At 36.9% G+C, this 13,514-nt stretch overlaps 1 protein-coding gene across 1 annotated transcript in view; it reads left to right on the forward strand.

The window, feature by feature from the left end:
- Window positions 1-12,960, forward strand: part of LOC115921148 (centrosome-associated protein CEP250-like) — a 30,882-nt gene extending 17,922 nt beyond the window's left edge. Inside the window, exons 7-17 of the mRNA XM_030978293.1 lie at window positions 1,097-1,153; window positions 2,298-2,354; window positions 3,124-3,174; window positions 5,555-5,611; window positions 6,371-6,421; window positions 8,319-8,375; window positions 9,150-9,200; window positions 9,999-10,055; window positions 11,203-11,259; window positions 12,029-12,079; window positions 12,883-12,960. Of these exons, the coding sequence (XP_030834153.1) occupies window positions 1,097-1,153; window positions 2,298-2,354; window positions 3,124-3,174; window positions 5,555-5,611; window positions 6,371-6,421; window positions 8,319-8,375; window positions 9,150-9,200; window positions 9,999-10,055; window positions 11,203-11,259; window positions 12,029-12,079; window positions 12,883-12,960 (624 nt within the window). The remainder of the gene's footprint in view (window positions 1-1,096; window positions 1,154-2,297; window positions 2,355-3,123; window positions 3,175-5,554; window positions 5,612-6,370; window positions 6,422-8,318; window positions 8,376-9,149; window positions 9,201-9,998; window positions 10,056-11,202; window positions 11,260-12,028; window positions 12,080-12,882) is intronic.
- The last annotated feature ends 554 nt before the right edge of the window (window positions 12,961-13,514 follow it).

Below are 13,514 nucleotides of genomic sequence, written 5' to 3' on the forward strand. Positions count from 1 at the left end.
AGTGCTTTTCATGTTTTTTTTTCTTTCAAAAAAAAAAAAAAAAAAAAAAAAAAATTGGAGGCGGCCCGCAAAAAGGAAGCGGGCGGGGACGCTGTTTTTTTTCTTTCATAAAAAAAAAAAAAAAAAAAAATTAAAAAAATTTCAAAAAAAAAAAAAAAAGAGGAGGCGGCCCCCAAAAAGGAAGCAGGCGGGGACGCTTAAAGACCGTCACCACTACTGGGCAAGAAGGGATTAGACCACACAGCGAGCCGTCGAGGTCACTGTGATAGGTGACTATCTCATTAACTCGGCTCTCATTTAACATAAGAAAAAGAGGATCATGGGGGACCAACAGGCACCGATTGGGGAAGTTTTCTATCTAGAGGGAGCAAGTAGCTACAAGTATGGCAGTGTGCCTTTAACATGTATATTTTTTAATGGCCTGAATGGCAAAGAAAGTTCTTGGTGGTTTTAATTTAGACAGTCTCTATACTATTTACACCCCCCGCCCCCCTCTAGAATCCCGCGGATTTCCGCGGGTCCTGCTAGTATGATTATATTGGAGTTACTCATTTTTCTGAATATTTATTTTTCTTTTGGTTCATATATTCCAAAATACAAATTTCCCATACCTTTAATATCCAAGGGAAGGGGGAGGGAGGGGAATAATTCAAACGACCCTCTTTAGGGGTCATACTATCCTCTTTGGATCACATGCTTTATTAATGATTTTAAATCTCTCTTTAACTCTTTTTCAAATGATCAATCTAGCCTACCCAGAGTTGTCTTTTTACATATCTGCAGAAAACAGGGTTTGTACGCATAATTGTAGCCAACGATCATTGCTGCCAAGCTGCCCTCAATGTTTTGTTCTGTCCTCCCACCAATTTTAGCCGTTTAGTCATGTCACTGGGTAATTAGTTAGGTACACACTTGGCTCCAACAGGGAAAGTGTTGCCTTTTCTAAAACATGGATTGAAACTTAAAAAAATGAAGCCGACTGATTTTTTTACTTGAAATGTATTCATAAAATGTCCAATATAAAATTTGGGGTCACAGTGTCCTGTTTGGATCACATGCTTTATAAATGCTCTTTATCCTTCCTTAACTCTTTCAGATGAGTGAGCTATGCGATAAAGAGTTGGATTTACAAAGACAAAGGATCTCTTTAGAGGTTTGTATGCATAAACTTTTGCCTTTGAACACTGTTGCCAAGTCCGTGTATTCTGTTATGCTAAAGAAGATTAATTCTTCCCATGTCCGAACTAAGGCATATTAAAGTTTAAAACACGTCCAAAGAAGACCAAATTTGATTTGAATTTATATTCAATGCTTTGTACCGTACCGGGGTACTCTCTTTCCACATTGTTTAGTCCTCACGTAACAGTATAATAGGGTATTGCCAACATGGGATTTTAGCTCTGTGTCAATGTCGTGTATACTCTATTCAATATGTGTACCAATTTTCATCTTCATATCGCTTTAACCTTAGCTGAGATCTCTGTGTCAGGGTAAATGCCCCCCCCCCCCCCCGTCTACCTTGCAGCACTTTCAGATTTCAGTTTTATATTTCCTACTGTTATGTCAGTGTACACTATATCACTTGAAAACATTCAAAGCTCTTTAGTATTTCATAGAGTTTGTTACAAAAGCCTCATGTTCTTTATTCAATAAATCTTGTATAATGGGTAGATCAGGGCCCGTTTCATGTTTTTTGTTTACAACTTACAACTGTTCAGTAGATATACCTATGCTCGAGAAAGCGTATCGGCGGTGATGTTGTCCATTCCTTTAATATGAGTCACTCTTAGTCCATGAGGCTGGAGGAACAAGCTCCAACAAATGCCTACAAATGGAGAATACTTCAAACGACTCCCTTTGCGGGTCATACAAACCTCTTTGGATCACATGCTTTATAAATGATCTTGAATCTCTCTTCAACTCTTTTTCAAATGCTCAATCCAGCCAACCAAGAGTTGTCTCTTTACACATCTGCAGAAAACAGGGTTTGTACGCATAATTGTAGCCAACGATCATTGCTGCCAAGCTGCCCTCAATGTTTTGTTCTGTCCTCCTACCATTTTTAGCCGTTTAGTCATGTCACTGGGTAATTAGTTAGGTACACACTTGGCTCCAACAGGGAAAGTGTTGCCTTTTCTAAAACATGGATTGAAACTTAAAAAAATGAAGCCGACTGATTTTTTTTACTTGAAATGTATTTATAAAATGTCCATATATAATATTAAATTTGGGGTAACAGTGTCCTGTTTGGATCACATGCTTTATACATGCTCTATATCCGTACTCAACTCTTTCAGATCAGAGGGCTACGCTACCAAGAGTTGGATTTACAAAGACAAATGAACTTGTGTGAGGTTTGTATGCATATCCTGTAGCCATTGAACACTTTTGCCAAGTCCATGTATTCTGTTAAGCTAAAGAAGATTTAATTCTTTGGAACTTCCCATGTCCGAACGAAGGCATATTTAAGTTTAAAACACGTCCAAAGAAGACCAAATTTGATTTGAGTTTATATTCAATGCTTTGTACTCTCTTTCCACATTGTTTAGTCCTCACGTAACAGTATAATAGGGTATTGCCAACATGGGATTTTAGCTCTGTGTCAATGTCGTGTATACTCTATTCAATATGTTTACCAATTTTCATCTTCAAATCACTAACCATAGGAGAGATCTCTGTGTCAATGTAAATGCCCCCCCCCCCCCCGTCTACCTTGCAGCACTTTCAGAATTCAGTTTTATATTTCCTACTGTTATGTCAGTGAACACTATGTCACTTGATAACACTCAAAATTCTTCAGTATTTTGTAGAGTTTATAACAATACCCTTATGTTCTTTATTCAATAAATCTCATGTAATGGGTAGACCAGGGCTTGTTTCATGGTGTTCTACAATTTACAACTGTTCAGTAGATATGCCTAAGCTCTAGAGAGCATATCAGCGATGATGTTGTCCATTCCCTTAATATGAGTCTCTCTTAGTCCATATGGCTGGGGGAACAAGCTCCAACTAAACAGTCTCTGATTCTTGAAAAATAAGGCTACCAAACTTATAAATTACATTTTGTGAATGTATAAACTCACATTTTAATATAACTAAGTCTATGCTTTAATATATTTTCAGTCGATGGAGGAGAAGTGGGAAAAGTGGTCTGGTGATTCAACTGCAAAACTGGTTTGTGTGCTTGAAATTTTCAATTCCATTTCTTTGGGTCCAAGTTTATACCCAACATGTCCTTTTACTATGTAAACAGACAAGGAATTTCATTGCCGTAAGTATGTTAAAAGAAATAGAAGGCAACAAGCTTGTGTAATCTGCCTTGTCATAGAAATCAGTCTTTCTTATTGAAAACAATGATCTCTTTTGGTACTTAAATACTAGGCGCAATGCTTTGATATATGATTATATTGGAGTTACTCATTTTTCTGAATATTTATTTTTCTTTTGGTTCATATATTCCAAAATACAAATTTCCCATACCTTTAATATCCAAGGGAAGGGGGGAGGGAGGGGAATAATTCAAACGACCCTCTTTAGGGGTCATACTATCCTCTTTGGATCACATGCTTTATTAATGATTTTAAATCTCTCTTTAACTCTTTTTCAAATGATCAATCCAGCCTACCCAGAGTTGTCTTTTTACATATCTGCAGAAAACAGGGTTTGTACGCATAATTGTAGCCAACGATCATTGCTGCCAAGCTGCCCTCAATGTTTTGTTCTGTCCTCCCACCAATTTTAGCCGTTTAGTCATGTCACTGGGTAATTAGTTAGGTACACACTTGGCTCCAACAGGGAAAGTGTCGCCTTTTCTAAAACATGGATTGAAACTTAAAAAAATGAAGCCGACTGATTTTTTTACTTGAAATGTATTCATAAAATGTCCAATATAAAATTTGGGGTCACAGTGTCCTGTTTGGATCACATGCTTTATAAATGCTCTTTATCCTTCCTTAACTCTTTCAGATGAGTGAGCTATGCGATAAAGAGTTGGATTTACAAAGACAAAGGATCTCTTTAGAGGTTTGTATGCATAAACTTTTGCCTTTGAACACTGTTGCCAAGTCCGTGTATTCTGTTATGCTAAAGAAGATTAATTCTTCCCATGTCCGAACTAAGGCATATTAAAGTTTAAAACACGTCCAAAGAAGACCAAATTTGATTTGAATTTATATTCAATGCTTTGTACCGTACCGGGGTACTCTCTTTCCACATTGTTTAGTCCTCACGTAACAGTATAATAGGGTATTGCCAACATGGGATTTTAGCTCTGTGTCAATGTCGTGTATACTCTATTCAATATGTGTACCAATTTTCATCTTCATATCGCTTTAACCTTAGCTGAGATCTCTGTGTCAGGGTAAATGCCCCCCCCCCCCCCCCCCGTCTACCTTGCAGCACTTTCAGATTTCAGTTTTATATTTCCTACTGTTATGTCAGTGTACACTATATCACTTGAAAACATTCAAAGCTCTTTAGTATCTCATAGAGTTTGTTACAATAGCCTCATGTTCTTTATTCAATAAATCTTGTATAATGGGTAGATCAGGGCCCATTTCATGTTTTTTGTTTACAACTTACAACTGTTCAGTAGATATGCCTATGCTCGAGAAAGCGTATCGGCGATGATGTTGTCCATTCCTTTAATATGAGTCACTCTTAGTCCATGAGGCTGGAGGAACAAGCTCCAACAAATGCCTACAAATGGAGAATACTTCAAACGACTCCCTTTGCGGGTCATACAAACCTCTTTGGATCACATGCTTTATAAATGATCTTGAATCTCTCTTCAACTCTTTTTCAAATGCTCAATCCAGCCAACCAAGAGTTGTCTCTTTACACATCTGCAGAAAACAGGGTTTGTACGCATAATTGTAGCCAACGATCATTGCTGCCAAGCTGCCCTCAATGTTTTGTTCTGTCCTCCCACCATTTTTAGCCGTTTAGTCATGTCACTGGGTAATTCTCGCTACCCCAAATAGCGATTCTGCCGAGATCCGGGGAAAATCCTGAAAACGCGCATTGCATTATGGGATAGCTTTTCGACATTACAGCTTCCTGTGCAGGCGTTCGTGATCACAACCCTCTCTTTCACGGTAGAGTTTAACGGCCTTTTGTGCTAAAGTCACTAATTCTGCCCGAAGCTTTCCATTGCATATTATAATCTGTACAAATTACACTGATTGGCATCGATTTTAGCGTGCGTGAAAACTCTGCACAGCGAACACAGGCGCTAGCGCCAGCGGGATGGGACTCTATACCGGAAGTTGTAGTGACGACCCGAGAGAGTGAAAATTACCTCGTCTCGCGAATTTCGAGATTTTCGTACCTATTTAGGGTAGCGAGAATTAGTTAGGTACACACTTGGCTCCAACAGGGAAAGTGTTGCCTTTTCTAAAACATGGATTGAAACTTAAAAAAATGAAGCCGACTGATTTGTTTACTTGAAATGTATTTATAAAATGTCCATATATAATATTAAATTTGGGGTAACAGTGTCCTGTTTGGATCACATGCTTTATACATGCTCTATATCCGTACTCAACTCTTTCAGATCAGAGAGCTACGCTACCAAGAGTTGGATTTACAAAGACAAATGAACTTGTTGGAGGTTTGTATGCATATATCCTGTAGCCATTGAACTATTTTGCTAAGTCCGTGTATTCTGTTATGCTAAAGAAGATTAATTCTTCCCATGTCCGAACGAAGGCATATTTAAGTTTAAAACACGTCCAAAGAAGACCAAATTTGATTTGAGTTTATATTCAATGCTTTGTACTCTCTTTCCACATTGTTTAGTCCTCACGTAACAGTATAATAGGGTATTGCCAACATGGGATTTTAGCTCTGTGTCAATGTCGTGTATACTCTATTCAATATGTTTACCAATTTTCATCTTCAAATCACTAACCATAGGAGAGATCTCTGTGTCAATGTAAATGCCCCCCCCCCCGTCTACCTTGCAGCACTTTCAGAATTCAGTTTTATATTTCCTACTGTTATGTCAGTTTACACTATGTCACTAGATAACACTCAAAATTCTTCAGTATTTTGTAGAGTTTATGACAATACCCTTATGTTCTTTATTCAATAAATCTCATATAATGGGTAGACCAGGGCTTGTTTCATGGTGTTTTACAATTTACAACTGTTCAGTAGATATGCCTAAGCTCTAGAGAGCATATCAGCGATGATGTTGTCCATTCCCTTAATATGAGTCTCTCTTAGTCCATATGGCTGGGGGAACAAGCTCCAACTAAACAGTCTCTGATTCTTGAAAAATAAGGCTACCAAACTTATATATTACATTTTGTGAATGTATAAACTCACATTTTAATATAACTAAGTCTATGCTTTAATATATTTTCAGTCGATGGAGGAGAAGGGCGAAAAGAGGTCTGGTGATTCAACTGCAAAACTGGTTTGTGTGCTTGAAATTTTCAATTCCATTTCTTACTTTGGGTCCAAGTTTATACCCAACATGTCCTTTTACTATGTAAACAGACAAGGAATTTCATTGCCGTAAGTATGTTAAAAGAAATAGAAGGCAACAAGCTTGTGTAATCTGCCTTGTCATAGAAATCAGTCTTTCTTATTGAAAACAATGATCTCTTTTGGTACTTAAATACTAGGCGCAAGGCTTTGATATATGATTATATTGGAGTTACTCATTTTTCTGAATATTTATTTTTCTTTTGGTTCATATATTCCAAAATACAAATTTCCCATACCTTTAATATCCAAGGGAAGGGGGGAGGGAGGGGAATAATTCAAACGACCCTCTTTAGGGGTCATACTATCCTCTTTGGATCACATGCTTTATAAATGATTTTAAATCTCTCTTTAACTCTTTTTCAAATGATCAATCCAGCCTACCCAGAGTTGTCTTTTTACATATCTGCAGAAAACAGGGTTTGTACGCATAATTGTAGCCAACGATCATTGCTGCCAAGCTGCCCTCAATGTTTTGTTCTGTCCTCCCACCATTTTTAGCCGTTTAGTCATGTCACTGGGTAATTAGTTAGGTACACACTTGGCTCCAACAGGGAAAGTGTTGCCTTTTCTAAAACATGGATTGAAACTTAAAAAAATGACGCCGACTGATTTTTGTCTCGCCTGCGTAGCAAAAAGCGAGACATAGGCGCCGCTTTTCCGGTGACGGCGGCGGCGACGGCGACGGCGACGGCGACGGCGACGGCGACGGCGTCAACATCAAAAACTTAACCTAAGGTTAAGTTTTTGAATTTTTGGTATAATTTTTAAAGTATAAGTTCTTAGTCAATTAAACTTTGACTATAGGGTAATCAAGTATCTCCAATCATGTGAGTAGAATTTCAGATCACAAAGTCAAGGTCAAAGGTCATTTCAGGTCAACAGACTTGGACTATGTTGTAGCATCATCATCGAAAACTTAACCTAAGGTTAAGTTTTTGAATTTTTGATATAATTTTGAAAGTATAAGTTCTTAGTCAATGAAACTTGGACTATAGGGTTATCAAGTCTCCCCAATCATGTGAGTAGAATTTCAGGTCACTAAGTTAAGGTCAAAGGCCATTTAAGGTCAACAAACTTAGACTTTGTTGTGGCATCAAATTTAAGATTTTCAAAATGCTTCTTCTTCGTTATTTTTCAACCGATTTTGATTCTGATTGTTTCATATGATAGGGCTAGGAGGGAATTTAAAATTTCTACACAGAATCGTGAAATTCATTATCTATGCTAATTTATGCAAATTTATTCGAAATCACAAAAAAGGCTTCTTCTCCTTCATTTCTCGACCGATTTTGATTTGGTTTGCTTTATATCGTAGAGCTAACTTTGGTACACTAAACTTCTACACAGAATTTTGAAATTGTTCTCCATTAATTAATTATGGTAATTTATGCAAATTTATTCCAAAAATAACAAAAATTGCTTCTTTTCCCTCATTTCTTGACCGATTTTGCCTTATCTGGTAGAGCTAAATTTGGAACAATAAACTTCTACACAGAATTGTGAGATTTTGCTCCATTGATTATTTATGGTACTTTATGCAAATGAAATGAAATTATGTCCCTTCCAGGGCATCAAATTTCTATTTTTTGACCAGTTCAAAAGTGTACCACATAAAATTTACGATATTTACGGATGAGCGCTACGTCATTGACGTTCTGGTTTATCATATTGAATTGCGTTATGCAGGCGAGACCGCCGAGAGCGTTTCCCTTGTTTTACTTGAAATGTATTTATAAAATGTCCAATATAAAATTTGGGGTCACAGTGTCCTGTTTGGATCACATGCTTTATAAATGCTCTTTATCCTTCCTGAACTCTTTCAGATGAGTGAGCTACGCGATGAAGAGTTGGATTTACAAAGACAAAGGATCTCTTTAGAGGTTTGTATGCATAAACTTTTGCCTTTGAACACTGTTGCCAAGTCCGTGTATTCTGTTATGCTAAAGAAGATTAATTCTTCCCATGTCCGAACTAAGGCATATTAAAGTTTAAAACACGTCCAAAGAAGACCAAATTTGATTTGAATTTATATTCAATGCTTTGTACCGTACCGGGGTACTCTCTTTCCACATTGTTTAGTCTTCACGTAACAGTATAATAGGGTATTGCCAACATGGGATTTTAGCTCTGTGTCAATGTCGTGTATACTCTATTCAATATGTGTACCAATTTTCATCTTCATATCGCTTTAACCTTAGCTGAGATCTCTGTGTCAGGGTAAATGCCCCCCCCCCCCCGTCTACCTTGCAGCACTTTCAGAATTCAGTTTTATATTTCCTACTGTTATGTCAGTGTACACTATGTCACTTGATAACACTCAAAGTTCTTCAGTATTTTGTAGAGTTTATTACAATACCCTTATGTTCTTTATTCAATAAATCTCATATAATTGGTAGACCAGGGCTTGCTTCATGGTGTTTTACAATTTACAACTGTTCAGTAGATATGCCTAAGCTCTAGAGAGCATATCAGCGATGATGTTGTCCATTCCCTTAATATGAGTCTCTCTTAGTCCATATGGCTGGGGGAACAAGCTCCAACTAAACAGTCTCTGATTCTTGAAAAATAAGGCTACCAAACTTATAAATTACATTTTGTGAATGTATAAACTCACATTTTAATATAACTAAGTCTATGCTTTAATATATTTTCAGTCGATGGAGGAGAAGGGCGAAAAGAGGTCTGGTGATTCAACTGCAAAACTGGTTTGTGTGCTTGAAATTTTCAATTCCATTTCTTACTTTGGGTCCAAGTTTATACCCAACATGTCCTTTTACTATGTAAACAGACAAGGAATTTCATTGCCGTAAGTATGTTAAAAGAAATAGAAGGCAACAAGCTTGTGTAATCTGCCTTGTCATAGAAATCAGTCTTTCTTATTGAAAACAATGATCTCTTTTGGTACTTATAAATACTAGGCGCAATGCTTTGATATATGATTATATTGGAGTTACTCATTTTTCTGAATATTTATTTTTCTTTTGGTTCATATATTCCAAAATACAAATTTCCCATACCTTTAATATCCAAGGGAAGGGGGGAGGGAGGGGAATAATTCAAACGACCCTCTTTAGGGGTCATACTATCCTCTTTGGATCACATGCTTTATAAATGATTTTAAATCTCTCTTTAACTCTTTTTCAAATGATCAATCCAGCCTACCCAGAGTTGTCTTTTTACATATCTGCAGAAAACAGGGTTTGTACGCATAATTGTAGCCAACGATCATTGCTGCCAAGCTGCCCTCAATGTTTTGTTCTGTCCTCCCACCATTTTTAGCCGTTTAGTCATGTCACTGGGTAATTAGTTAGGTACACACTTGGCTCCAACAGGGAAAGTGTTGCCTTTTCTAAAACATGGATTGAAACTTAAAAAAATGACGCCGACTGATTTTTTTACTTGAAATGTATTCATAAAATGTCCAATATAAAATTTGGGGTCACAGTGTCCTGTTTGGATCACATGCTTTATAAATGCTCTTTATCCTTCCTTAACTCTTTCAGATGAGTGAGCTACGCGATAAAGAGTTGGATTTACAAAGACAAAGGATCTCTTTAGAGGTTTGTATGCATAAACTTTTGCCTTTGAACACTGTTGCCAAGTCCGTGTATTCTGTTATGCTAAAGAAGATTAATTCTTCCCATGTCCGAACTAAGGCATATTAAAGTTTAAAACACGTCCAAAGAAGACCAAATTTGATTTGAATTTATATTCAATGCTTTGTACCGTACCGGGGTACTCTCTTTCCACATTGTTTAGTCCTCACGTAACAGTATAATAGGGTATTGCCAACATGGGATTTTAGCTCTGTGTCAATGTCGTGTATACTCTATTCAATATGTGTACCAATTTTCATCTTCATATCGCTTTAACCTTAGCTGAGATCTCTGTGTCAGGGTAAATGCCCCCCCCCCCCCCCCCCCGTCTACCTTGCAGCACTTTCAGATTTCAGTTTTATATTTCCTACTGTTATGTCAGTGTACACTATATCACTTGAAAACATTCAAAGCTCTTTAGTATCTCATAGAGTTTGTTACAATAGCCTCATGTTCTTTATTCAATAAATCTTGTATAATGGGTAGATCAGGGCCCATTTCATGTTTTTTGTTTACAACTTACAACTGTTCAGTAGATATGCCTATGCTCGAGAAAGCGTATCGGCGGTGATGTTGTCCATTCCTTTAATATGAGTCACTCTTAGTCCATGAGGCTGGAGGAACAAGCTCCAACAAATGCCTACAAATGGAGAATACTTCAAACGACTCCCTTTGCGGGTCATACAAACCTCTTTGGATCACATGCTTTATAAATGATCTTGAATCTCTCTTCAACTCTTTTTCAAATGCTCAATCCAGCCAACCAAGAGTTGTCTCTTTACACATCTGCAGAAAACAGGGTTTGTACGCATAATTGTAGCCAACGATCATTGCTGCCAAGCTGCCCTCAATGTTTTGTTCTGTCCTCCCACCATTTTTAGCTGTTTAGTCATGTCACTGGGTAATTAGTTAGGTACACACTTGGCTCCAACAGGGAAAGTGTTGCCTTTTCTAAAACATGGATTCAAACTTAAAAAAATGAAGACGACTGATTTGTTTACTTGAAATGTATTTATAAAATGTCCATATATAATATTAAATTTGGGGTAACAGTGTCCTGTTTGGATCACATGCTTTATACATGCTCTATATCCGTACTCAACTCTTTCAGATCAGAGAGCTACGCTACCAAGAGTTGGATTTACAAAGACAAATGAACTTGTTGGAGGTTTGTATGCATATCCTGTAGCCATTGAACACTTTTGCCAAGTCCATGTATTCTGTTAAGCTAAAGAAGATTTAATTCTTTGGAACTTCCTATGTCCGAACGAAGGCATATTTAAGTTTAAAACACGTCCAAAGAAGACCAAATTTGATTTGAGTTTATATTCAATGCTTTGTACTCTCTTTCCACATTGTTTAGTCCTCACGTAACAGTATAATAGGGTATTGCCAACATGGGATTTTAGCTCTGTGTCAATGTCGTGTATACTCTATTCAATATGTTTACCAATTTTCATCTTCAAATCACTAACCATAGGAGAGATCTCTGTGTCAATGTAAATGCCCCCCCCCCCCCCGTCTACCTTGCAGCACTTTCAGAATTCAGTTTTATATTTCCTACTGTTATGTCAGTGAACACTATGTCACTTGATAACACTCAAAATTCTTCACTATTTTGTAGAGTTTATAACAATACCCTTATGTTCTTTATTCAATAAATCTCATGTAATGGGTAGACCAGGGCTTGTTTCATGGTGTTCTACAATTTACAACTGTTCAGTAGATATGCCTAAGCTCTAGAGAGCATATCAGCGATGATGTTGTCCATTCCCTTAATATGAGTCTCTCTTAGTCCATATGGCTGGGGGAACAAGCTCCAACTAAACAGTCTCTGATTCTTGAAAAATAAGGCTACCAAACTTATAAATTACATTTTGTGAATGTATAAACTCACATTTTAATATAACTAAGTCTATGCTTTAATATATTTTCAGTCGATGGAGGAGAAGTGGGAAAAGAGGTCTGGTGATTCAACTGCAAAACTGGTTTGTGTGCTTGAAATTTTCAATTCCATTTCTTACTTTGGGTCCAAGTTTATACCCAACATGTCCTTTTACTATGTAAACAGACAAGGAATTTCATTGCCGTAAGTATGTTAAAAGAAATAGAAGGCAACAAGCTTGTGTAATCTGCCTTGTCATAGAAATCAGTCTTTCTTATTGAAAACAATGATCTCTTTTGGTACTTATAAATACTAGGCGCAATGCTTTGATATATGATTATATTGGAGTTACTCATTTTTCTGAATATTTATTTTTCTTTTGGTTCATATATTCCAAAATACAAATTTCCCATACCTTTAATATCCAAGGGAAGGGGGGAGGGAGGGGAATAATTCAAACGACCCTCTTTAGGGGTCATACTATCCTCTTTGGATCACATGCTTTATAAATGATTTTAAATCTCTCTTTAACTCTTTTTCAAATGATCAATCCAGCCTACCCAGAGTTGTCTTTTTACATATCTGCAGAAAACAGGGTTTGTACGCATAATTGTAGCCAACGATCATTGCTGCCAAGCTGCCCTCAATGTTTTGTTCTGTCCTCCCACCATTTTTAGCCGTTTAGTCATGTCACTGGGTAATTAGTTAGGTACACACTTGGCTCCAACAGGGAAAGTGTTGCCTTTTCTAAAACATGGATTTAAAACAATGATGACAACTGATTTTGTTTTAATGAAATGTACGTATATATAAAATATCTATATAGAATATAAAATTGGGGGTCACTGTGTCCTGTTTGGATCACATGCTTTATAAATGCTCTTTATCCTTACTCAACTCTTTCAGATCAGCGAGCCTACCGAACTAGAGTTGATTTTACAAAGACGTAGGAGCTTGTTGGAGGTTTGTATGCATAACCAGTAGCCATTGAACACTGTTACCAAGTCCATGTGTTCTGTTATGCTAAAGAAGATTTAATTCTTTGTAACTTTCCATGTCCGAACTAAGGCATATTAAAGTTTAAAACACGTCCAAAGAAGACCAAATTTGATTTGAATTTATATTCAATGCTTACAATCACTTACAACAGGAGTCTTTCCGGACTCACTGAAAATAGCAAAAGTAATTCCAAAATACAACAAAGACGACTTTTCTCTAGTTTCAAATTACCGACCTGTTTCTATCTTACCAAGTATTTCTAAAGTCTTAGAAAGATTGACTTATAATAGATTGTATGATTTTCTAACAAAAGATGAACTGTTGTATGAAAATCAATATGGTTTTAGAAAAATTCTTTCAACGGAGTTAGCATTGTTACAATTATTTAATAGAGTGTCAAATGCCTTAGCTGATCATTTATAACTTGGTACTTGGTTGTTGTTCCTCCAAAAGATTCCTGGTGGAATTTAAACTGGAGGTCGTGGTGGCAGAGAGTGGACTTATTTCAGAAGGAGTGCTACTTTAAACTTTGCTGAGTC

Source organism: Strongylocentrotus purpuratus, unplaced genomic scaffold (genome assembly GCF_000002235.5).
Source record: "Strongylocentrotus purpuratus isolate Spur 01 unplaced genomic scaffold, Spur_5.0 spur5_contig_812, whole genome shotgun sequence".
Taxonomy (NCBI): Eukaryota; Metazoa; Echinodermata; class Echinoidea; order Camarodonta; family Strongylocentrotidae; genus Strongylocentrotus; species Strongylocentrotus purpuratus.